Source organism: Eptesicus fuscus, chromosome 4 (genome assembly GCF_027574615.1).
Source record: "Eptesicus fuscus isolate TK198812 chromosome 4, DD_ASM_mEF_20220401, whole genome shotgun sequence".
Lineage (NCBI taxonomy): Eukaryota > Metazoa > Chordata > Mammalia > Chiroptera > Vespertilionidae > Eptesicus > Eptesicus fuscus.
In genome coordinates this window covers 45,369,536-45,397,480 of record NC_072476.1, presented here as the reverse complement: position 1 = coordinate 45,397,480, position 27,945 = coordinate 45,369,536, and the positions used below count along the sequence as shown (strand labels likewise).

At 36.6% G+C, this 27,945-nt stretch overlaps 1 protein-coding gene across 3 annotated transcripts; it reads right to left on the bottom strand.

Moving 5' to 3' along the window:
- On the bottom strand, window positions 1-27,877 carry TRIM36 (tripartite motif containing 36). 3 transcript variants are annotated; one of them, XM_054714987.1, is made up of 11 exons: window positions 27,723-27,877; window positions 25,357-25,591; window positions 17,611-17,631; window positions 16,524-16,867; window positions 14,467-14,613; window positions 13,182-13,277; window positions 10,054-10,307; window positions 9,214-9,338; window positions 5,493-5,783; window positions 2,160-2,457; window positions 1-565 (listed from the first exon to the last, which is right to left on the bottom strand). In XM_054714987.1, the coding sequence occupies exons 1-11, from the start codon at window positions 27,747-27,749 to the stop codon at window positions 214-216; spliced, it is 2,190 nt and encodes a 729-aa protein (XP_054570962.1). In that variant the 5' UTR covers window positions 27,750-27,877; the 3' UTR covers window positions 1-213. The 3 variants fall into 3 exon arrangements, with proteins under 3 accessions (XP_054570962.1, XP_054570963.1, XP_028005533.1); XM_054714988.1 differs by lacking the exon at window positions 17,611-17,631; XM_028149732.2 differs by lacking the exon at window positions 17,611-17,631 and having other exon boundaries at window positions 16,524-16,849; window positions 27,723-27,876.
- Between the last annotated feature and the right edge of the window lie 68 nt (window positions 27,878-27,945).

Genomic DNA, 27,945 nt, shown 5'->3' with positions numbered 1-27,945 from the left:
TTTCAGTGTGTCTTTTTCCTGTTATTTGTGAAAGGCAGAAGAGTGACATGGAAGAGGCAAGGCTGTTTAGGTTTTCTGTGTTTTAAGAAGAAACACACACAAAAACAAGTGTGGCGACAGAATACTTAGATGATATGTAATTAGTTACGAAGGTAAACACCCAGGCATTGTTTTGCCTACGTTTTTCCTTCTAAGTCACATCAGATGCTTAAACTACATGTCCTCTTGGTATTCTAGATATTTTGCCGTGATGGGTTCTTCAAGTTGAATTCCTCCACTGCCCATTAATGCAAACGCTGGATACATGGTGCTCGAACAGTCCACCTGGCGCTCATAAAGGCATTTCATGTGATCCATGTCATAGAAGCCCACTTTGCCTTTATCATAGTCGAGGAAAATCCCTATACTTGTTGGCATGGGAAGAACTCTATTTTCAGCTTCATTAAAAGTAGGTGACTTGGGTATAAAGAACTTCTTCATGCCTATAGTAACTAATGTAAAGCGTTGTGAAGAATCAAAACAGGCATCCTCACTTCCGCTGTCATGTCCACTGTCTTGCTCATATCTAAAACACAACACACAAAGTAGAATCTTACCTGTATCATTATCTATAGACCTTCAAGCATCTGTGAAACATTTTACAAGACAATATACACTGATTTAACATTAAAATAAATTATATATCAAAAACTTTCTATTAAAACAAAAACTTAAGATTACACATTACCATTCAGAATTATACAAATACACCCCAAATTCTGTCTTAAAACATCATCCACTCTTACCTAGATAATACACAGATGAGAACCTAAAAAATAACTTGTGCCTATGAAAAATAAACGAGGGGGACAGGGACTAAAGGACTTGTCAAAGATTAAATATTTATAGCACACAATCAATCATACACAAGAAAATACCAAACCAAGATGTGTGCCTTAATCCAAGGAATTACAAACTAAATAAATAGGCACTGCATAATAATGCAGGAGAAGAAGGCATGTTTCATTCCCCTCCACAGAACTCTACTTCCCAATAGGGACTTCTGCATAGACCTATGAGGTAGCAAGTATTCTGAATGCTTGTTTCCCCTGTTGTATAGAAAATAGCAGCTTATAGAACATTATGATACCAAGTTCCTTCCATTTTTTTCCTATGCATACTTTGCTTTTTATATGACCATATGACATCAACTATTTTAATGTGTTTTTTTTTTACTTCTAACATTCCTAAAATATGATTAATACTAATATTCTATCAAGTGGACATGCCACTGTTGAAACATTTCTCTAATACAATTTTCATTGTTATGTCAATTTCTCATCTTTGTGCAAAATTTTTTCCTATCACTCAGATTGTTAACCTGGGATTCTGTTCATGTAAGTGGTTAAAAGTTATGTTTGGCCCAGCCAGCTTGACTGAATGGTTGAGCGTCGACCTATGAATCAGGAGGTCACTGATTCTATTCCTGGTCAAGGCACATGCCAGGGTTTCTAGCTTGATCCCCAGTGGGGGACGTGCAGGAGGCAGCCTATCAATCAATGATTCTCTCTCATTATTGATGTTTCTCTCTCTCTCTCCTTTCCCCTTCCTCTCTGAAATCAATAAAAAAATATATTTTTTACAAAGTTGTCTGGGCTAGTTCATAATACAACATCTAAAAAAATTAAACTGCATAATCTCCATTAAATAGTCAATGTCTTAAGACATTGAAATTATTTGCTGTGGAAACATGCTTACCATGACTCAGTTCTGTAAAGTACTTATGGGACATTTAAAGACCAAAGAACAAGTTAATATCAAGTGTGAAGTATGGCAATTAGAGGTATTTCACTACATATGTGGATTTTTATCACATAATTAAGGTAACTGATGTGATTTTCAAAATTTAAAACTGCAAAGCTATATCATTATCAAGAGGTATACAAAACAGTTATTTACTTGTAGCATCATAAATTAATTGCTAAATCTCATTATTTCCTGTGTGAATAAAGAAACCTAACTCCTTTTTTTAGGCAGCCACATAAGCACAAAACCCCTGAATCTAAGTATGCTGGAAATGTAATAAGTAAATTCAGATCTATTTAGAAGCTTACCTTGCAAAACAAGCATGTTTACTTTTTTAAAAAGTATCAAGTTGTAGATCAATTTAAAGAATGTACCTTGGACTCACTGCATCCCGGGGAGAACGAAGCCATTCTTGCAGTTTATCACTGGAAGCAACTCCTGCTTTGACCAGGTATGAATAGGGTTCCACACGGAAGGCCCAGAAGTGCTTCCCTTTTGTAATCCCAACATCTCCAATGATGTAGTCTAAGCTTGTGTAGTATCCCACTTGGATGCGTTCTGCAGCAAGCAGAAGGTTAAATCCAGCTCTACTCTCTACACGGTCTCTCTTCAAGTTCAACAAGAGGTGTTCATTATTATAACCACATTTTTCATCAAAGAGGAAATTGAAAACTGTAAATAAAGCTTACAATTAGTCTGAGAAATATTTACTAGCATTTCTACAATTTACTGTTAAATATGATATGTTTTTCAAATAGAAATTACTGAAAAGAGACAGGATATATCATACTACCCTAGACCAAACTACGACAAACCAAAACCCTAACTTAGAAATAACTTCCAGCAAACTCTCTATACCTGAAAATGTTCAGAAACCTCAAAGGCAGAAGAAAATATTTTAAATATGAGTAAACTTATGTGGTTCTCCTTGGAATTGATATAACAAATCTATCCTAAGTATTTCACACTATTAGATCTGTGTTTTACCCCTAAAATAAAGGGTTGTACATTTTCATAAATATCTATGTTTTCTTAAATATTTACTCCAAATTTTATAATTTTGAAAAATAACAGCAATTTTAATAACATCTTTTCCTTATTCATCAACATGGCAACATGGGAACAGTGTAAAAAAAAAGAAAGCATTAGGTTTTTTGTTCAGAGAGACATGGATGTGGATCCTGCTCAAGCATTTAACTGCAATTTAACCTAAATTTTAATTTCCTCAACTAGAGAATGGATATAAGATTACTTCTAAGACTCTATCAACTCAAATCCATTAAGCATAACAGTGACTGCTAGTCCAAAAACTGGGACAATCCAAATGTCCAACAGATGAATGGACAAAGAAAATGTAATATCCTATATAATAAAAGGCTAATATGCAAAAAGACTGAACAGTGGAACAACCGAACAACCGGTCACTATGACGTGTGCTGACCACCAGGGGGTGTGCACGGAACATGGCAGGCTGCGGCGGGATGGTGGAGCAAGTGAGCGGGGGCGCCAGACCAAGGCAGGGTGCCAGTTACTGTCATCGGGGCGAGCTTCTCGTGGTTACTGAAAATTCTTTGCTCCCATGCGCCGAGGTCCCGCCCAGTGCTTACACCTGCTGCTGGTGCCAGCCTGATCGCTTGGCGCCATCAGCAGGTGCCAGCAGCAGCTGCCGGCCCCAATCACCCCTCAGGGCTACTCCACCTCCCCCTGCTCCTGAGGGGCGATCGGGGCAGCAGCCGTTGCTCACATCCACTGATGGCGCTGGCCCTGCTCACACCCACTGCTGGCGCTGGCCCCAATCACTTCGCGCTGTCAGCGGGTGCGAGCAGGGCCAGTGCCGTCAGAGTGTGGGAGCGGCAGTGGCAGGAGTGGGGCTGCCGGCAGATGGGACCTGGGACTGCGGCAGGAGGGGCTGGGGATGGGCATGGAAGATGGGCCGAGACCCGCCCCTGTGCCCACAGCAGCCTCATGGCCCACAGTTCCTTTCAAGGTGCACGAATTCATGCACTGGGCCCCTAGTATATTAGCCTGAAAAAGAAGGAAATTCTGACATGCTACAACATGGATGAACCTTGAAACCTGCCAGTCACCAAAGGATTCCGTGAATCTATTTATATGAAGAACCTAGATCAGGCAAACTCACAGAGGCAGAAAGGGGAAGAGCGGTTACCAGGCTCTGTGGGGAGAATGGGGAGTTACTATTTAATGGGCACAGAGTTTCAGTTTGGAAAAGGTGAAAAAATTCTACAGATGTGAGTTGTGGTGGTTGTACAACATTGTTAGTGTACTTAATGCTACTGACCTGTACACTTTAAAATGATTAAAATGGTATAAATTTTAACTATATTATACCACAATTTTCAAAATTGTCTACTAGCAAGTTAAAACCTCCATATGTGGCCAACATTCATTCTTCCTGGAGATGCCTATTGTGTCAATATGGTAAGTCATGCATGCTTCCTTTTGATCTCAAATGTCTCCCAGTTTGCAAATTGAATTTAAATGGTCACCCTATTCATATGCTTCTCTCAGAGAAAAGGAAGACAACCTTTAACACTTCCTTTCCTCCTTCCCCCTCCACTGTGTTACTGAAAACAGCAGCTACTTTCAGGTTTCTTTTTTTCTTCCACTTTCAGTCAGACTAGAAAGGAAAGTGAAGATTGCGTAAACTATAAAATATTTACACAATAACTGCAAATCCATCCTAAAACTCTCTATTGGATTTTATTGAGATTCAAGAAAAATCCGTTTAGCCAACACTATTTATCTGTATCCTCATTTAAAAATTAGCCACAATGTGCATGAAAAACCAACAGTGAGTAAGTACACTTTGAACAAACAGGGAAGGAAGGACAGACTGCACAGAATATGGAAACATAAGCCATTACAAATGGGCAGGAGCCACTGGGTCTGGAAACCAACTGACAGACCTCTAAGGCAGTGACCAACAGGGCAAAAGGTCTTCCTTGGTCTAAGTGTCCCTTGTCCATGCAGACATTACAGTGAACATCAACTAACCTGTAAATCATTCCCATTCTATAAAAATCTAAAGACATCTATAAGTAGTGGGGAGGGGGGTGGGATGGAAATGGGGGGACGAGGACAAATATGTGATACCTTAATCAATAAAGAAATTAAAGACTTTAAAAAAATAAATAAATAAAGACATCTATAAGTAGTATCAGTGGGTTTTAACTTGAAAGGGGGAGGAACCATGGCTGGGGAGAAAGCTATCCACGTGGTTCTAATATATCCCGATGAGTTAGGAATCACTGTGTTAGAAAATCCAGACAAGTCTAAATTTGGTTAATCAAAATTCTATTTCATATTATACCAAAACATTTTTAAACTATCTAGATCCTATGTTCTAGAGATTTCTATAAACTAAACAAATATAGAATTATACTATTTAAAACTTGTATGATAGCATTTATGCCATTTTAATCCCAAATTAATAGCCCTGCTCCCTCAAATTCTTCCTTTCAATTTTTCTTTATTTGATATTAGTCAAAAATCAAATTCTCTCCTCAGCCTACATGGTGAAATTAATGTAATCAGTCCATTTCTAAGACCTAGCTGGGTATGGTTTCTATAAACTTTTACAAATGAGAGCTGCTTTTATTGTGGGTCTACACAGAGACATTGGCTAGTTTATGTTTACCAAGGTCTCTTCCAATGCTTTGCTTTTTAATTCCCAATGCTTACAATACCTGGAGCGGGAGGAGTACGAAGAATCAATTCTCTGCTGCAAGGACTGCAGATTGAACCCTTGTAGGCTCTTACTCTGAAAGCATAGTTACAGTTACTTTCAAGTTCTGAAATAACTTTACTTGTGCCACAAACTTCTATCTCATTCCAAGACAACATTTCCTGATCTCTATTAATCTTCCGATATTCGAGGACATAGCTATCAGCTGTATCCTTTTCTGGATGGTGCCAATTTATCAAAGCATTGTTATAAACTTTGCTCTGTTCCTCATTGATCTCTGGCACATCTATGCCTGAAAAAATTATGAAACAGAAAATAATGTTAAAATGTTGTTATTAAAGAATCTGTTTTTCCTCAATAAAAAATGCATTGGCAACACTTAAATGATTTCTGTACTGTTCAATTTTCTAAATCTGTAATTCTATGTATGAGAAAAAGAATAATTCCTGTGCATGCGACAGCATGGATAGACACTGCAGACATACTAAGTGAAATAAGCCAGGCACAGAAAGACAATTTTTGTGTAGATGCTTCCAGTATTTTAACTGACTGCGTGATAGAGGTATCTGAAACAGTCCAATTCATAAAATCAAAGACTGGAATGCTGGTTACCAGGGGCCAGGAGGAGGGGAAATGGGCAGCTATTAGTCAACAGACATAAAGTCCCACTTAAGCAAGATGAACAAGCCTAAAGATCCACAGTACAACACTGGACCTAGTCAACTAGTATAACGCACACTTACAATCTGCCACAAGCAGATACTCATGGTAAGTGTTCTCACCACAAAAATTTTTAAAAACCAGTTAAATAGAGATTTAAAGAGGTACATTTGTGTTTATAACTTAAAAGGAAAAAAATGAAAAATGACACCTAGAATTGACTCAATTTTAGCTTTATATTAATTCTGCAAACACTATAAATAAAAATTTTAACTGTATGCCTTCCATTTTCACCTAATGAATAACAACCCTCAACTTTAAAATATTAATTTGTGTCCTCCTATAAACAATTCTTTTAATAAATATTTTAAAATCTAAGTTTGGTGAACATAGCAAAAAACTTCAATGAAACATTATACAATTTTCATTCATTTTTTTCAAAGGAGTTGTAAAGCAATTTAAATATTTTCTTAGTATAAACATGATTTTTGTAAGATTGTTAGAAGCTACATAAAACATGCAAAAATATGTTTTAAGTAACTAAAAGATAATCACTACAATAAATTTGTGTAGCTCCTGCCAGTATTTTTCTCCCAGTGGCATTCCACTGTATGGGATGTATCAAATTTTAACTATTTATATGCTTCTAATTTTTCACTAAAAATACAATGGTTAAAATATTACCGCTAAATCATTGTGCATATCCATAATCCTTTCCATAGAATAAATTCTAAACTATCTGAATCATATGGTAAGAATAAGCTATTAGAGTTACTACATGTGTACACACACACACACACACACACACACAAGCAAACCTATTTTTATCAAATCACAGAGAAGTATATGAAATGGAAAGTAGAAGTCTCCCTCTTCTCCTCAGCCCCCAGTTATATGTAGCAATGTATTAGCATGTCTGGGTATGGTGCATTTATGCAACCATAATGAGATCTAGAAAGTCATCCAAAATATATTTTAAAGTGAAAAAAAGAAAACACTAGGTACAAATAACATGACTATTATGGCCCAACCCGACATCCCTTTGTTTTGAAACATAGCTTACTAAAAAAAAATGTGCATCCAGGAAAAAATAAGACCATAATCCACCAGCCAGAAATTGGGTGCCCACTTTCCACTGTTGTACACTGTTATACACTGGTACTACCCTAGATTACACACCTTCAACCTTATTTTTCCAAAGACTGTTGTAGGATCACCAGGGAAGGAGGACTTTGTATCCCTAAGTAAACTAGCATTTATGAAAAAGTATACCCTGGGGGAATATAATATATGAAGTAGAATCAGCATTTCAAAGAGTAACAAATATATACAGTGGAACCTTGGTTCTCAAACTTAATTTGTTCCAGAAGGCTATTCAAAAGCCATTTGTTTGAAAACTGAGTCCTTTTTCCCCATAAGAAATAATGAAAATGGAATCAATCTGTTCCAGACCCCCAAATGATTCCGTTTTAACCTTTCTTATATATAGGTGTCTAATGTGCTGTTTAATCTATAAATAAACCCTTTTTTAAAAAATTTATTGAACCACCTCCTACTATCCTTAAGGAATCACTCTCAGAATTTGTTCCAGGGGTGGTCTTTCAACTCTGCATGCAAATCTTTGCTTGCTCATATATCAACTAGAGGCTCGAAGCACGAAGATTCGTGCAAGAATGGGCCTTCCTTCCCCTGGCTGCCGGCACCACCTTCGCTCAGCCAGAGCCGCCTTTCCGCCTTCCCACGCTGCCCAGAGGCCCGGAGTGGCTGGGGCAGTGCTGAATGCCTGCATCACACCCCGCCCCTGGCCATTCAGCGCCTACGTATGCAAATTAACCCACCATCTTTGTTGGGTTAATTTGCATACTCACTCCTGATTGGCTGGTGGGTGTTGCAAAGGAATGGTCAACTTGCATCTTTCTCTTTTATTAGTGGAGATGTCTCTGAAATGCTGTCACTAGCTATCTGCATTTCATTTATCTAAATCAACAGTTTTTCTGCCTCTTCAATTGCCTGTGATCACTGTTTCTTTCACAATGTTTCTTTAGCAACATTAGCACTCTTAATGGCCTCTTTATGTTTTAAAATTAAGTATACCTTTCTAAGAATTGTAATTGTTCACCATCACTAAAAGAAAAATCTGAGGAGGGTGAAAAGGTGATTAAAAAAAAAGGAAGAACTCTCTTCTGGGGAGCAGCAAAACACAAACATAAGTAAGTCTTATGGGCTGAACTGTGTCTCTCCAAAATTCATGTGAAGTTCTGATCCTCAGCACCTCAGAATGTGACTTTATTGGAGGGAGATAGGTCTTTAAAAAGGTAATTAAGTTTAAATGAGGTCATTAGAGTGGGCACTAATCCAATATGACTAATATGACTGGACACAGATATGTATAGAGGGAAGACACAGGAAGATGACCATCTGCAAGCCCAACAAGAGAGGTCTCTGAAAAAATCAATCCTGCTAACACCTTGCTCTCAGACTTCTAGCCTCCAGAATCATAAGAAAATAAATTTCTGTTGTTTAAGGCACCCAACTCTAGACATTTTATTTTGGCAGCCCTATCAAAGTAACAGCAAGGTAAACACAACCATGTTCGTCACTTGGCCTGGGGATATCAGATTTCTATCCTAGAGAAACTCACATACATGTACTCAACAACCACTGATAAAGATGTTCAATACAGTATTGTTTATAATGAGAAAAAATAGACACAATTTTCTCTCAGTAGGGAAATGACTTACATAATGAAATACTATAAACAGTTAAAATATAGCTTCAAACCAGAACTTTGTGTATTAACAAATATTTATTTTAATATTTTTAAAAAGCAATTTACAAAAAGGAGACATACAATTTGATGCCATTTACATAATGTTTAAAACACAAATCAATAGAATATAGTTTTGTGTGTAAAAACATAAATGCAACATGATTTTAAAATAACGTGGTTCTGGGCAACTGAAGTACTGCTTAATAACACCCATCTGAAGAGAACTTGTGTTTTTCCTACACAATGCAAATACAGACTAAAAGACTGTGGTTTTGCCATTAGTAAAACTTACCACTAGAGAAAAAGGACAATTCTCCAAGAAGTTCTGTTTGTTTAGATGTGTTAATAACATAGTCTTCAAAAGAAGTCTGGGCCGCAGGTCTAAAGCTCTTCAAAGATTCCGTAGCTTTCTGTATTCTGTATTCAGACAGATATATTTTATGTAAAAATGATTCGTTAAAAATGAAAAATCAGACTAAGTATCTGCAATGTGATAAAAGAAAACCTCACTCAACATTCAAGTTAAAAGTGAAGCAAGCTTTGAGACAGCATGGAGGGACCTGGAGAGTATCATGCTAAGTGGAATCAGTCAGTCAGCGAAAGACAAGTATCACATGATTGCACTCATATGTGGAATCTAAGTAACAAAATAAACTGATGAACGGAGTGGATCCAGAGACATGGAAGCATGGAACAGAGTATGGAATCTCAGAGGGAAGGTCGGGGAAGGTGGGTGGGAGGGAGGTAATCAACCAAATACCTTGTATGCATATATGCATAACCCATGGACACTGAAGGCCTGGGGTGGGGGTATATGGAGGGGGCCGGAGAGGGTCAATGGGGAGAAAAAGGGGACATATGTAATACTTTCAACAATAAAGAATTATTTTTTAAAAACTCAGAAAACAGGTCTGGTGCATGGAGAATGGAGAATATAGGGGTTTCTGTACCCAGAAGGCCTGACTAAACTGAAGTCAAGGATAAGGAGAGCAAGCTGTCCTCTTTGTGGGTCCAAAAAAGAAAAGAGTGGAGCAAGAGGTATTTCATGTAATAACAGTATGAACAAACTGCTCAGAACAAACAGCAGCATTTAATAAATTGCTAAGGAGATTCTAGGTTAAAAGTAAAATACCTGAGGTGGAGTTGTTTGGCTGTCTGTACGAAGCAAGACTGATCTGTCTCCTTAAGCACTTCTTGAGCATATCCCACAAGTCCATTGTTCTCTAGAAGCCCCTGATATTCTTCCATTTGAGTCTGAAATTTGTCTAATCTGAGTTTCTTTGAAGCATCGATTGCTTTCAAAACACATGATTTTCTCTCTTCTAGAATTTCAAAGAGCTTTTCAAAATGTGTAATTGCATCTTCTTTAGCCCTCTCTCCATTACACTATTATAAAACAAGCAAAGCATTACATTACTACATCTGCTAAATCCCAATGTCTTTTCACAAAAATAACGAAAATTCAATAAAACAAACCCAAATATTATAAAGAAAATAAATTCTGTCTGACTATGAAATTTGACATCAAGAAATGATCAGTGAGGTATGATCGGCAACTTTTATTTAGGCGCACTTTGTAATTTCATTATACTATACCTTCCTTACACTTTTCATCTCCAAAGTCCAGCAATAAACAATGTATTTAATTAAATAAGAAAAAAAAAAAACCCTTCAATTTGTATACAAAGGAAATTGAGGCAAAATTAACTGATTTAACCAAAGACAAGAGAAAATACAATTCTGGAGTTTTGATTCATTTCTAATTTAATTAAGGACACCATTTCCACCTTATTCCAATTTAAAAATAAATAAATAAACCATGGCCATGAAACTCAGTAAGATGACACCCTTTACTACGATATAAAAATGTGGCTGTTCAAATAACATAATTGTATAAATCCTATGTGACCTTATGCAAATTACTTAAATTCTTTATGCTTGAGTTTTTCTCTTCTGAAAACTGTGGATCAGAGAAACCATTTAGGTTTTGGGAGGTGTTTTTTAAGATAAAAAAGATAATTTACATAAAATGCTTGCCACAATGTCACATATTCTCAATAAACATTATTTTCACTGTACAACATGAGTATTCCTCTACTTTGTCAAGAAACGATCCTGTCTGTAATGCTTATAAACATTGTAATATCAATAATGTAGAGATAAACTTGATTCTGAAAATAAGACCATCAGGGCACTCATTATACTAGAGCCTAAGTAGCAGCCAACGGAAAAAAAGTCTCCAAGAACATTCTTAAAAGCTGACAATATATTACAGAAGAGCACTGTGCATTTTCCAGTGACTTCTGGCCAATATTTATAATGAGAGAACATTTTTTCCAGATTCCCTTCTCTGTTTCCTAACCCCAGCAGCCAAAAGTTTTTTAAATGGGTAGGACAGGAGAAGTAGAGGGTGGTGACATTTGGGTAGTATTTCAATGACCTATCAAAACATTAAACTCAGAAATATCATTATATGTAGGTAAAAAAGAGATTTTTTTCCAGCTAAATACATTATAGATAAAAAGACAGTATCACAATCATGACTGAGTAAAAGCCAAGAATACGGATAAATTCTCTATTGTACAAAAGTCTTACTGATAAGACCACAAATGCTGCTTAGGTCAAAAGTACAAACTAAATAATTTCTCCAGGATCCTAAGGAATCAGTGTCTACATGAATACCTGATGCCTGAGTTCCTCAATTTCCACCCTATTGAATGAAAAATTCAAAACATGTCCTGGGTGTTCCTTATTTATGAAGGGCAGCATGACTGAGAAACAGTAGAGTAAAACAAACAAACTGACCAAGGACACAATCCCTGAAGCAACTAATAATCTAGGTGACAGCTTGTTCTGTGTTGGGGGATTACACTAATCAGACAAAAATATAAAAACAAAATTCCACTTTTAAATTACATGGAGAAAAAAACAATCTACTTAGGGTGGTGAATGCAATTAGTAAATATCAGAAAAAGAATATTAAAAACAAAAGCAATGCTGGTAATATAGGATTAATTTGCATAATTTATCAATAATTTTAACCCATCTTTGAAAAAAAATTTTCAAGAAGTAACAGTCTCATACTAGTCAGGATATTTTTTATATTTCATTATAACTTTCAAAATGATCAAGAGTAATGATTCTTCAATTTATTTCAAAGAGAAAAAAGAAACAGGCATTAAATTAGTAAAAAATATGTGGAATTTTAAAATAACCCAATCCTGTCCTCTTTTATTTTTCTAAATTTGTATTGAAATATAATACAGAAACCGAAAAATGTACATAAGTGTAGAGATCAATGAATATTTGCAAACATACCCATGTCACCAGCATCCAGGTTAGATAAATTACAACTTCCGAGGCACTAATCCTCCCATCCTCAACAATTCCTATTCTGAATTCTCACAATAAAGTCCAGTTTCACCTTTTTTGTGAATTTTTATGAATGGAATCACACAGTATATACTCCTTTATATCTGGCATTTTTTTCAATATTATTGCAAGGGTTACCTATATTGTTGTACAAAGTTGCAGACACTCATTCTTACTGCTATTTATATTCCCGTATTGATGAACATTTGGATAGTTTCCACTTTATGGATATTACAAATAATGCAAATATGAACATTCTAATACTTGTCTTTTGGTGAACATATACTAGGTATATAATTAAGAATATCTAGAATTTTATTTTTATTTTTTTTTTTTTAATATTTTTTTATTGAGGTATTATATGTGTACATATCTTACCATTACCCCCCCAACCCCACACCCACAAATGCCCTCCCCCCCCAGAGTTTTGCGTCCATTGTTTATGCTTATATGCATGCATACAAGACCTTCATTTGATTTCATATCTCCCCCACCTCTCCCTAACTTTCCCCCTGTAATTTGAATTTTAAATAAACCTGGTTATATCCATATACAGTACATTTTTCAAATGTGATGTTAATTTTGTAAAATATAAATAATTGCAAAAGCTATCATTTCCCTTATGTTATTACTTTTGAGACCTTAACTGCCACATAAGAGTTAGACAATCTTTCCTCTGTGCTCAAATATTATTTAATCACTTACCTCTATCACAACACTAATCACATAAGCATTATAATTTATATTTTATATTTGTTTCCCTAGTCCCGGAAAAGCAGAAGTAAAATCTAACACTAGTTTGTACTCCCAGCTCATATACTACCCTCAAAATTTTATAAATGAAAAAGTAGTTATCTAGATGAATATGTAAACCAGTTTATCACTTACCTCTGTTTCTTTCATCAATAAGTTTAGTTCAGAAATTTGACTCTTCACCTGGCTCTCCTTGCCAATAAGGTAATCAATATCCTTTGAAAGTTTTTCCTGTTGGAATATATTAGTAACACAAATAAGCAGAGATAGAAGTTTAATGCAGGTCTTGCAGAATCTATTTTTTTTCTTTTTTACACAGTAACATCAATTAAAAGATCCATCTTTAATTCTTTGGAACACTCACCAATCAGACACAGTGAGTTTTTTTGATGACTCACTGGAGAGAGAGAGGAAGAACCAACCCATCAGGAAAAGGAACAAGGTTTCTGAGGACTAAAGGCAAGATGGGACCAAGAAAGAAACTATAGAATGTCAAAGATAGAAAGAGACAGAATATCTGTGTCTTAACCCAGCATTTTACAGATGAGGAAACCAAAGCTCACTGAGTTCAAACATCACAGTCGGTAGCTGAGCTGGAACCTACTCAGTGCACAGTATATTAACCACCCTTCCCCAGGCTGAGAGGTACTTCCTCACCGCTCAGCCACAAGATGACAGTTCCTCCAACATGTCCCTGTCAGGCCCAGGCTAGAACCAGAAGTATGGGATGCAGGAGGTGGTACTCCTTTTAGCTACAGTAGCAAGGAGAAGAATTTGGCCATTTAAATTGAAGTAGGGCTTGGTTCTAAAACAGCCTAAATTAGAAATACAAGAAGGGCTAGAGAAGAATAGATGACAGAATTCAGAAATATGGTTTAAGGTCTAAGAGCACCAGGGGTCACTCCCAGAAAGCTGTAATGCTTAGACCAGTGATGGCGAACCTATGACACGCGTGTCAGCACTGACACGCGTAGCCATTTCTGATGACACGCGGCCGCATGCCGAGGATGAAACATTTGCTGCTCCTGAGGATGAAACATTTGCGACTAGAGTCTTGGAGTTAGTTTTTTCCTCAAAGTGACACACTACCCGAGTTATGCTCAGTTTTTTGGCGAAGTTTGACACACCAAGCTCAAAAGGTTGACCATCACTGGCTTAGACAAAGTCTCTGGTCAATAACAGCCTTTATTTGAGATGGCTCCAGTTTTCTCTGTCCTCAGACACAGGTAGTCTGTGTTTATGCAGTCTTAGTTTTAACCAAGAAGCAGTGTCCATTTATTCATAGGTCTCCAAAAAGCATAAGCACCAGTGAAACAGACTGCATAACAAGTTCATGATTTTATAAAGCAAAAGTTAAAGGCATAAAGCAAAATAAAGATAAAGAACAAAATTTAGTTCCAAAAATAAACAAAAGTCCTACCTTTAAGGTTTTGTAGGCACTGCTCATAGTGGTTACACGGTGATTGGAATGATTACCACCCAGCTTACAGAGATGACAAACTGGCCTCCTACATAATTCACAGTACATGTTTATTCTCTCCGTTTCATGTTCTGGGCACATTAAAATCTATCAAGTAAAAGAATAAAATTGTAATTTAGGGTCATCATAGCTTGCAGGGCACTCAAAGTCCCAAAATACAAAGATCTGCTTTAGAAGGCAAGATGGGACCAAGAAAGATATGGCTTTTAAATAAGCCATATAAAAGATAACAGTATAAAAAGAAATAAAAGCATTTGGTATATCATATGAAAAGTATATTAGAATTACTATTGTTCAATTTCAAATGGTCAATTAAACATGTATATATTATTTACCCTAAACTTGGCGATAAGATGGTGAAAATTTCATTCCTATCAGACTTAAGTAGAATGTTTAACCAACTTAGAAAGGCTCTGACCACACTGACGAGGCACCTTTTTTTAACATATATATTTTATTGATTTTTTATAGAGAGGAAGGGAGAGGGATAGAGTTAGAAACATACTCACAGTAACTAAGTTGTAAGGAATAAAAACTTTAAGAGAACAAATTATAGTTTTTTTAATCTACATAAAACAGAAAGTAGTACAAGTGAAGATAACAAAAGTCATTCTGCTTCACAGTCACAGAGTAAGGCAAGCAAAACATAAAGTTCTTTTGAGCATTATTATAGAAATTGCTGAGTATTTAAAAAATGCAAATCTACTTCAGATCCTATATAGTACATATCACGAGCTTCAGAATATTAGGCTGTAATTACACTTACTTATTCTAAGTACAAGTTTAGCTAACTAAGAAGGTCAGGGAAATGTTTCCTAATCAAATCCTTTATATAATTATGGGTTTATCATATTAAAGCGCAAAAGCCTATCAGCTTTAACCATTTTAAACATTTTTCTCTTCTTTTTTTTTTTCAATTACAGTTGACATGCATTATTATGTTAGTTTCAGGTGTAACCTCCAGTAATTAGACATTACATAACTAAGCAATCATCCCAATAAATCTCAAACCCATCTGACACCTTACATAGTTATTAGATTATTGACTATATTTCCTATGCTGTACTTTACATCCCCATGACTATTCTGTACCAACCAAATTGTACTTCTTAATCCCTTCACCTTTTTCACCCATCTCTCCAACCTCCCTTCCCATCTGGAAACTATTAAAATGATCTCTGTACCTATGAATCTGTTTCTGTTCTGCTTGTTCATTTTGTTTTTTAGATTCAATTGTTGATAAATATTTATTGCAATTTTTTATTTTTATTTTTCCTTCTTCTTAAAGAAGACCCTTTAACATTTCATATAATACTGGTTTCATGGTGATGAACTCCTTTAGCTTTTTCTTGTCTAGGAAACTCTCTGTCCTTGGATTCCCTTGCTTTCCATCACTTTGAATATTTCTTGATAATCCCTTGTGGCCTGCAAAGTTTCTGTTGAGAAATCAGCTGACAGTATCATCTGCAACACATGGGTGTGAGACCACTCCTTTTCTTGTCTCTGCCCCTCCTACCAGTCTCAATGTGGCTTCTTCTTTAAAACCCTAGTTGTAGGACTTCCATTCAGCCAGATTTCAGGCAGTTCTAAATGATGGTTGTTATGTAGTTTAGTTGTAATTTTGATGTGGTTGTGGGAGTAGGCGAGTACTGCGTTCACCCTACGCTGCTTGCCATCTTAGGTCCCTAGTTAGGACCGGAAGAACCTAACCATTTTAATCTTAAAGAGCACATCCCGGATCACCTTCCTTTTATTACTCAGAGTTATCATTGTGAACATTCATGTACTATGTTTTATTACATTGTACTATATAATAAAGTGAACCATAACACTGCCAGCTAATCTACGAGGATGTTTAACAACATACTAAGTAACCCAAACTACTAGGCCTTAATTTCTTATACCAGCTTTAAAGTTCTTTTCTTTCTTACTGTTAAATTCTAGACTTGCAATAAATCCTTTAAGATTAACATTCCAACAATAAAAACTTCACTTACCTTGGGTCTAAAATTAGTGGTTGGGCCCACATACTCATGCTGGGCTTTTATAGTACCCCAAGGATGATAAATTTTGAAGCATTCATTGCAGTAGCTTGCACTACAGTCCATGCAACTTTTTGTGGATTCTTGAGGTGGTGGTTTACAAAGATCACACATAATGGCTGTGGCTGCCCTGGCTGCCTGCCGGTATCTTTCAACAATGGTTTCCAAAGTGAAATTTCGAAATAAACCGTTGATTCCTCGCTCTCCAAGATCCACATCATGCTCACAGCCAGGACAAGGAAAAGTAGTTGTCTTAGGGGTCAATGAATTGCGCTTCCAGCCTGTGTAATTAGTAAGTCCTTGTTTAGTTACATTGGTAGGAAAATGAATAGAATGAAGAAAAAAAGGAATGATGTTTAATAGAGATATATATCTACAAATATATTCCAGAACTATAATAATTCATATTCTGAATCAATTATATTCTAAAAATACATTTTAAAAATATTTTCACTTGGTAAATAAAAGACAAACACAAGTTATTAAAATTAAAGAGGAAAGGAAAATATTCTATAGTAAATCCCATAAAATAACCATTTTAAATCAAACAGATATATGGACAAAATATATAATACAATACTACACAAGGTCAGGATCTTTTGAAATTATATGACTAACATTTATAGTTATTTTTATATATCATAAATAATTTTATATATCAAAGAATTTTTATATATCCAAAAGAATTTGACTTCCATTTAAACGAACACAACATAGGCTGTGTGATGAAAAATGATTCGTACATAAAAAAGCAGGAGTCCTTAAACTGGAGCTCCAAAGAGATCCAAATAGTTTTGCAAACTATTTGCAATTATATGCAAATTTTGCATCTATGTTTATGCATGTTTTCTTTAAGTAATCCACAGCTTTTATTAGATTCTCAATTTGCTAAGAACCACTGCAATAGAGGGTTTCCCATTGTAGTATTGCTTTATCTGAGGTAATTCAGTAGGCAAAATCATTAGTTAATTGAGTATAATCTATAAAAGAGTGAAAAGCTCATTCATAGACCTAAAATCTAGTGACTTTAAGAAGGACCAACCATTTAGTATCTTCTTATGACCTGAAAAAAAGAATCATTAAGGTTACTTAATTCAATAAGCCAAAAGTTACCCAAGAAGTATTACAAATAATTTTACAATATATACACAATACAATGACCTTAAACATCACACTTTAGTTCAGTATTGTCCTGATTTTAACAAATCAAGAAACCAAGGCATAACAGTCCTTATCCACAGGTTCACAAGTATCAAGGGTTGTCCATTTAACATCAGAGCATGCATACCATAGTCCCACTTCTCATTTATAAATCTAGTCTTAGAGTATGTAATCTTGGTTGCCCATAAAATAACTACCTAAAAATAAACACAACTTCTTAAACCACAGCTTTCTTTCATACTGCCATGCATCCAGTATCAAAAATGAATGATTAGACTTAGTATACCACACTTAGAAAAGGTCTTTAAACAGCTATATTAATATTGCCTTGACACATTACTACCATCACTGAAAAGACTATCTTACAAAAATGTCTGTCATATGTTCAGGTAAAATTTGGCAATCAGGGGGGCGGGAGCGGGGAGGAGGAGGGTCAATGGGGGGGAAAGGAAACATCTGTAATACTTTCAACAATAAAGATACATTTTTTTAAAAATTGGCAACCAGTTCACAATATTATTCATTTAAAGTGACTTTACAACATGCTAGATGGCACTGGGCCCCAAAAGCTACTTATATAAAAATATGCAGAATGTTTTTAATATCTCCATTTAAAGATATTTTCCCCTTTATATTTTTAAAAACACACACACACAAAAAAAAATACATAAAGAAGTTACCCCATAAAAATCTGAAAATGCTACATAAAATATATTCTTGTACTAATTCTAAAAACATGCACTACAGTTCAAGATGTTTCACAGCACAGCAGGCATATAATGAAATAAGCAGCAAAGCTGTTTTTAAAACACATGCCAATGAAAATTTCATTTAGTGAAAAAAAACACAAGCCAAATAATTCTGGAAGTGATACAGTGCAGTGGTCAAGTTTAAACAAATGGAAATTCACACTTAATTGCATGCTTCCACATATGAACTAGATGATAAAACTTAAAATGGTTAACAAATATTAACAATCAAATTTTTAATGGGTTATTGGGTTTATGAATTAAAGTTATGATCAATTAAGTAATGGGATAAAGCAAAATTAAGTCATGATAACAAAATCATGCTTTAACATGTACACTGGTGATATCCAGATTTGGGCAATTTCCAAAAAAGTTTCATCCCTTTTCTGTAAACCTCTTTAACTTATTTTTATAATAAAAAAAAATAAAGTGTAAAGCATCATACTAAACTTCTTAAATCAGACAAAATATCTTGTCTATTTTTCTAAACATACCTTAAAAGCTCTCACATTTTTTTTATAAATGCTAAAAAATCAATACATTTCATTTCACCTGTCTTATACTTCGACCATTGTTTGCATAAAAACAAAACAACAGAATATATGTTCAAGGCAATAAGGAGAACATCTAAGGATATTCTGGGAAGTATTTCTAATGAAAAAACTCAAGAAATGGAACTAAGACTAAAATGTGTCAACTTTTACTCTCTATAGGTATGATAACATAGTTAGTAACCATTAGCCAAATGTGGCTATTGAACGTAATGCACCTCAGTTGCAAGCTCCTCCCCGGTCCCGGCCCTGGTCTCCTCCCTGGTCCCGGCTCAGCAACCAATCAATGTGTTTCTCTCACATAGATGTTTCTCTCTGTCTTTCCCTCTCTCTTCCAAATATCCTCAGGTAAGGATTAAAAACAAAAACAAAAAACTGCTCAATAGCATGATATAACGAAAAAAAATAATGACTCAGAAAGGTAAGGAAACAATGTAGGCCAAGGAATGCAATTTTATGTCAAACTGTATTTGTGGGGCCAATAATATACCCAAATGATTTAAATACTGTCACCATGCATAATCAATTATTTTCCCCATATACCTTTAATTAAAAAACAAATTAATCAGTACAAATCAATACAATTTAAAAACAAAGACCACAAAAAAAGTTCTTCAAATTGGTTTATACCAAATCCCCCCAAAAATCAGCTTTCAATCATATGTTTTACCGTTTAAATATCAAAGTATTTCAAAACAAAGAGAGCCAATTCATAACAGGTTCAAAAACTCTGCGCGCTGCATCCTCTCCCACATCCTGGCTACAAACAACGTCCCCACTGTTACCACCTGGTGGTCAGTGGCCTACCTCTCCACACACTGGACATTCATGTCGGGCTTCTTGGTGTTTGGCAATGGACTGGTGCCTAATATTACCAGGAAAAGCATGTTTCTTTTCGTACATTCTGACCATCTCATTCCTACCAATGATATTTAATTTTTCAGTATTATTCGTATTTTCAACTTGCAAAACCTTTTTCTCAACTACTGCCTTAATAAAAAATAGGTAATAAGCAATGAGCTTTTAAAAAGCAAATTGCTCCTACCTTTCCTCCTAATTGCTGAATTTCAATATTTAAAATTCTCAGGGACTCACTCAAGCTGCTAAGAGAAAAAATTACATGTGGCTTCTAGAAGTGACTGTGAGATTTTAAAATCAAGACATGTAGAGGAAGGTAAGGAAGACAGAAAAGGGATAACATTTCAGATGTTCATTTTCTCTAATAAGATAAGGTATCACCAGGATTTCACAAAAATATTAGCCAATTTTACTTTAAAGGTCAACTGGAGTAAAAAACTCTTTTTAAAAATAAGATAGGTTAGCCCATCTTTCATACAGAATCAAATACTTCAGAAAGCCTAAAAAGCAGTGTATATTATTTACCCACAAATGGGTAAGATCCCTATGTTACAACTCAAATACTTTAAAACGTTAACAAATAAAAGGCACCATATGCATAAAACAAAGACTATGTTTTTAACTACAAAAATTATCAACATCTTTATGCAAATCTTTAAATACAGAAGAAAGTACTGGCTTATTTAAACCTCCCCAAGGTAGCAATATGGCTGTTAACACAGCTTTGTTCCACTACTAAATAAATGTAAAGGATTTTTAAAAAAAAGGGGGAGGGTTGGGGTCATCTGTAATAGCGTCAGTAAAAAATAAAAATTAAAAATAAACCTCAAAAAAATAAAAAAATAAAAACTAACAGTGGTATGTCATTTTCTTAAAAAATATCTTGTCATGCATATTGACAAAATGCAAGCACTAGTAATCAGTGCTCCCTTTAATAAACATCAGAACTTGCTCGGAAATTTAGTCCTGTTGACCTTTTCAGCCCAATTTGTTCACTTTCTACAAAATTTTGAAGACTTGACCACTGATGTTTAAAACCTTATCTACACAGGGTTATTTAATTTAAATCTAACACTATACTGCCTGCAGCCACACAAGCATAAAGCATTTTCTACCTCTCCACCCCAAAGATCTCCGTTGTGATGCTGTGAACAATGAACAGAAAGCTGGATTTAGAATTTAATTTAAAAGAGAAGTTTCACAACTTGTTAACAAAAGATAAAGCAGTAACTGTTCTGCATATAACACAATTATTGAGTTAACAGTAAAAAATGTGTTTTTCCTGGTACACATGGTATTTATGAAGCTATAACTGTAAAACATTCAACAAGCTTATCTTAGAGTTCAGAATTAATCAGTACTGGTACAGCACTTGAAAGACCTACACTTTATCTTACAGATTTGTATTTTTAAATAATATTTCTGGTAACCATTAAAAATACAAAGTAAAATCAAGCATTTTTTATTTGACTTTTTTTACTGATGTAAATAACACTAAATAAACATTACTAAAACCAACTATATCTTTCTGACAAAAGGAAATACAAAATAGGAGGAAAGTCTACATATATATGATTAAAAATGTATAGTAATATAGTTCTTTTATTTTTACATAATTTAATATGTATTTTTTATATACACAAATCTTACTCTCCATAAAGGCACTTTAACTTTTAAAATCTGTCAAATGTCCAATGCAGTGCTATCCAAGGGATCATGTGAGCCTAAAGTGTAAGCCACATATTTTAAATTTCCCAGTAACCACATAAAAAGGAAACAGATGAAATTCATTTTAATAATAATGTTATTTAACCCAATATATCCAAAGTACTAGCAATTCAAAATGTAACCAACATAAAAATTATAAAGAGATTATTTTATATTCTTTTTTTTTTCATTCTAGGTGTTCAAAACCCAGTGTGTATTTTACACTTACAGCACATCTTAATTCACATTAGCACATTTCAGTGCTCAACAGCCACACGTGGCTAGTGGCTACTGTACTGGACAGTCCCAGCCTAATTAACCCCTTAATAAACCAATGGCAAACTAATTTTTAGAATTCTATTCCTCCCACATCAACTACTCAGAATAGGGTCTCTGGGTTTCCTTCTCAAACATATCTAAATGATGAAAACATTATTTTTTTAAAAACAGCCAGAAAAAGGGGAAAAGTTACTTACCCATGAATTTAGGTTTGAATCTATCCAAAGAAAAGTTATAGGCAAATGCCCCTCAAATGGAAGGTAACTATTTTAAAACTGGTGACTGTGAGATAGATAGAAAATCTTAAAATTTGCATTCAATGCTAAAAACCTCCAGGACTGACTATTCTTGGAGCCTTCTCACCCTCTGAGTGCTCTATCTGTATCTGTTAACTTACATTTTACATTCTTGATGAAGGATGGCGTTCTAATTATTGCATCTCTCATTTAGCCATGTCTCATAACTAGCAGGTAACTTAAATATTTGGCAAATGAATGAATGCAACTGGTACGCAGAGGCACAGCATTTCAGGGATGGAGAATACATGGAAGATGATATAACAAAACTGGCCTGACTTACCACCCCAGGCAGAAATCCCCTCTGCAATACCTGCTAATGATGGTCACCCATCCATTGTTTAAAACAAAAACTCCAAACACTGAGGGCCCAAAAGCTGGATGGGTCAGAGTCAAAGATGTGTTTTGGCTGCCCCGACCCTATGTTGAGCTTGCAGAGTGTTTTAAAATAATTTGAATTGACTGCCAACATTTAAAAAACAGTGTTTACATCAAAACCACTATCAGGTTTTTGTTAGAGAAAAAAACTGTAAATCCAACAATCTGGAATTCCCAAACTCATATGATAATTCACTAGTGCCAAATGGCTACTGCTCCACGAGACAAGGCATCCATTCCCGTCTCTACAGTCGCAAACCACACCCACTATCTTCAACAGGGTTGGCCAAGAGTCAGCTGGCTGCTGACACAGGCTGCTGGTTTTCTTATAGTAGTTGAGTTAATGAGAAAATGAAATATTTATTGTCTCTATGCCTATATCAAAGAATTAAAATGGCAGAGGTCCTGTATATATTTTTCTGGGGCCTGCTTCATTAATGTACCTATTTGTCCCCTGCGATACGGCATCTAAATTTGACCTCTATGAAAAATCACAAATTTGACCTCTAATTTAAACACTTCTAGTGACAGTGATCTGACAAAATTAGGCAGCCCGTTTCATGTTTGGACAGCCTTACTTAAGTGTTTGTTTTCTCTCACGTTAACTTGAAATCTGCCTTCCTATTTCATTGGTTCCTTGATCTGGAACCTTTGCCAGGAAGATGCCCAACGTACTGTTCTCTGCCACAAGACAGCCATTATATTCTGCAGTTGTCCCTTCTCCAAGTTAAATGTTCTTATTTCCTATAACTGTTCACAGAAAACTTTTCTAACGTCCTCCCTTCACGACATAATCCAACTTAATAGAGTTCTTCCTAAAGAAAGGGGAGGAACATCTCAGCAATTCTGTTGGATCTAGACAGAGTCAAGTATGGTGGATCAGATCTCTTCCTCTGGAAAAAACGCCACTATTGAATATAAGTCATATGGCACGCTTTGAACAAAACTTGCAACAGAGGTTTGTCATTTACCATCCACTCAATACATATTTATTGAACAGCTATCAAATATTGTGGGAAGTTCCTGAAAACAGAAGTGGTTCACTGTATTTCATCTATATCTCATTCCTACTTCATATTAATCACATATAAAACCTAAACAAGTCTTAAGATTAGAAGCCTACATAAAATACAGGATTTCATAAAATACATATGCAAGCACAATCGAATTATAAATAGAAATACTAGTACACAACTAAAATTCCTTTTAATGGTCTGTGCTAAATATTAACAAACAAAAAGTAAATTTTCCTTGGCCAGTCAAGCTGGGGTCCCTAATTAGTCAATAAGGATCTAGACTATGAGGCTGTTACTGTCCTTCTTCCCCTCCTCAGGGTGCCAGTTTCCTAGCAGGGATGGAAACAAAGTGATGACTTCACAATGACCATAACCCTCTCGGACCTCATACTCCCTGCACTCCCAGTTACCTAATGCTCCTTGTTTGTATACAGTCATGCGCTGCATAACGACAGTTTGTTCCGTGACATAGACAGTGGTCCCATAAGATTATAACGGCCCTGAAAAATCTCTATCACCTAGCGACATCAGAGCCATCCTAGCAGAGTAGCACAACACATTACGTGTTTGTGGTGATGCTGGTGTAACCAAATCTACTGCCAGTCATGTAAAAGTATAGCACATACATTATGTAGAGGACATAATACTTGATAATGATAATAAATGATTATGTTACATGTTATATATTTATTGTACTATACTTTTTCTCAGAGTGTACTCTTTCTACTTATTAAAAAAAGTTTCCTGTAAAACAGTAAGCCATATTATACCAGCAATAGTCTCATACATCTTGTGTTTTCTGTGTCTCTTGATGGCATCACTATCTCTTGATCTTGATTTAATCCCGTGTTGTTTTGTACAGTAACATGATGTACAGCACCGTAGCCTAGAAGCAATGGGCTCTATAATAATGTGTAGTAGGCTTGTGTAAGAGCACTCTATGATGTTCACACAAGCACTAAAACGCCTAATTACACCTATGCAGTCATGTGCCATCTAATGATGGGGATTTGAGAACGTATCCCCGTCATTAGGCGGCACATGACTATATATGTATAATTTTTATATGTGCAAAATATCTTAGTGCTTACCACTTAAAGAAGCACTATTTTTTAAATAGCATAATACTAGTCTTACAACCAATATACGCTTTGATGGAGCACAAAGACATAAATGTCACCCAAGGAGACTCCATATCACAGCAGAGACCAAAACAGATGGCATTCCCTAAAATGTCAATAGAGAGATGCTTTTCTGATGAGAAAAGTTTTCTTACAAGATTAAAAAGTTACTTCTATACTATAAGAGGAAGAAATGAACAGAGAGGAGGGAAGGATTAAACTTAAAACCTCAAAGCCCAAATTAGGCAGAGTTGAAGCCCTGAAGTGTGATGCGATGGCCACTCAAGCATTCTCCATACAAAACACATGCCTAACCTGATGCTGTGGCATTGCTACCCAACCCAGGCCTCCCCTTGCTACTCACTACTAACTCTGGCCCTTCATTTTTCAGTGGCCCTGTTCCCAGTGATTTCAAATTAACTTAGATCTGCATTAATCTTACTATGGATGCCCAGAAGAAAGTAACTATCCCAACAGGAAACAATTTAAACATTGGGTAAGTAATAAAGGTACAGTATATATGCTATATATCCCGCTAGATCTACTTCTATCATTATTACAGAATTCCACTACTATTTAAATAATGACAAATGTTATGAGGATTAACAAGAAAAATAATTTCCTTCTACAGTAGTCAATGAAATTCCCCGACCCCAATGTTCTACCACATACCTGGTCTGTTAATCCTGTCAATTTTATCCAAGCTAGGGGAGGTGACCCAAAGCCGAGGACTGCTCTGATTGGAGTTGTCTGATCCCACGTCATTGAATGAATCATCAAGTGTCAGTAAGAGTTCTTTCACACACTTATGACAAATATTATGTTGACAAGGGAGAATCAACGGGTGGGTAAACAGCTCCTTGCATGCTGGGCAAATGAGCTCTCTTTCGATATTCTTAATGGTAACCTTAAATTGAAAAGAAATCAGAATCAAAGACTCTTAGTGGGTAAATATATGAACATGCTTATACCTCTTGTAGACTTCTACATATGCTTACCTTTCCAAAAAAAAGAATTAAGAAACAGATATATTTTTAAATCTGAAGTTCCTTTTTGGCTATGAAATATTGTACCATTAACTCCTTCTCAACACCCAATAGCCTAGAACTGAAGTGACATGACATGGTAAAAACTGAAGTATGAGAAAAATTAGCAGAAAATATTAGGAAATCATAATATTACATCAATTATGAAGTTATTCAAACCATCACTAATTTACTTTTTTAAGATTTCAGTGAAATCTTAAAAGCAGATTACTTCAATAAAAATTAAGAATATAGCACATTAACTTTGTGAGTAGCAAATAACAAGAGCTGGTCAAAACAAGGTTAGCCAGTATGTTCATGGAACCCTACTTGAAATCTATTGACAAGGTGGATTATCAGCAATTCCCTGCATTAAATGTGACCAATGTCATGCACATTACAGCTGCAACTGTAATGGAGGTAAAATGCTTGAGGTTCTCATGCTACAATATGAAAGCAGTTATCTTAAAAGCACGTGATAAATATTGAAAGGGTGTAGAGGCTTAGAAGGCACCATTGTAAGTGCTTTCAATAGTACAAGCTTGCATTATTTTCCATGGGGAACATTTAGAGTCTTATCACAGCTAAAAAGGTTTGATAACCTCATACCAGTTTTCCCATCCTTTCCCTATGCAGTTTCTCCCCCCACACCTACCAAACTTCAGGGGCTATGGATGCCTGCAATCTTAGTGATAGTCCAACATTAAAGTACTCATAACCTTGTACAATCGTTTCAACTACTGCAAAAGCACAATTACAACTGAACTGAGCCACTTTTTTTAATTAAATAAAAATGAATGCTATTCTATTCCCCCTAACGTGACAAAAAGTGCTTTAATCCCTGACAATAGCAGTACAGCCACTGGCTCAATGGGTCTTTGTGGCATTTCTTGCTGCATCACTCAATAAACACAGGGTGGGGCAAGAGTAGGTAGGTTTACGGTTGTTCCTATGGAAAATAATACAGTTAAAAAGTAATGATACAAGAATAAACTGTTTTATGTACTCACAACTGTAAACCTACTTTTGCTTCACCTTGTATTTAATGAAAGCCCACATTATGTCATAATTTGAGTAAATTGGGAAGACAGCCACACCTCACCATTCACATCAAAGAACAGAGAATATTTACACCCTATTTCATTTTCCAAGAAAATTGACCATTCAAAGGAAAATACTGTTCAGAATGTCCAAAGTAGGTTCTCACACCCCATTTTATGGGAGGTTTCCTTCCCACTGTTAGATCTAAATTCATTTCCATTTTCCTTGTACATAAAGCACTACACAAGCTTTTTAAGCACGATGTATAAAAAGTAGTTTTTACCCAGAAGACAAATCAGTGTTCATTTTACATTCATTGAGGAGAAGCAATCTGATTAAGAGAAATGTGAGGTGGTAGTTCCCACAATTGAGCTGGTTCAAAATAAACGAGGTTCGACAGAAAATGAACGAGTTCTTAAGAACTGCCTATCCGACCCCTTGGAACAAAACCACTGGTACCCCAACAGCTGCCGGCGGGGGCCGCCTCCGGGGAGCCGGCAGAGCCGGGGAGGGGCCTTCGCTCGCGGACCAGGCAGGCGGACCGTCCGGGCCGAGCCGAGCCGCGCGGGCCTGGAACTCGAGCGCCGGCCTCCGCGCTCCCAGACAAAGGGCGGCGGGACGCGCGCCCCGAGCCGCCACGGGCACCGGCTCCGCAAAGCGAATCCATTCCACAACCTGAACTCCACGGAAGAGCCCCGCCCGGATCCCCCCAGGTGCTCGGACGGGCGACAGCCGCACCCGAGGGCGCCCTCTTTCGGGCCCAGGTAACCCCGGAGCCCGACCCTCCGAGGAGTAGGAAGGGGGCGCACCGGGCGGCGGAACCGGCCGGGGACGGGGAAGGCGAAGAGGAAGCGAGGCCACCGCGCAGCAGCCTTGGCTCCTCCGAGCGGCTCCCGCCCACGGAGCGCCGAGGGGAGCGGGACCCAGGGGCCCCGGCGCGCTGGCACCGAGGCCGCCCCCTGCCCCACTCACCGGCGCGTCTGAGCCGTCCCCCTCCATGCTCGCCTCCGCCAGGTGTCATCAACGGCGGGGCTCGGAGGGGCCGGCGAGCGCCAGGCGGGGTCCGGTGGGCTGGCCCCTGCGGCGGCCGGGGAGCCGGGGTTGCGAGCCGGAGGGCGGGCTGGTCTGCCGGACCGACCAGCGGACCGGCGGGAGCAGAGGCCAGGGCGGGCGAAAGCTCGGGCGCAGAGAGGCG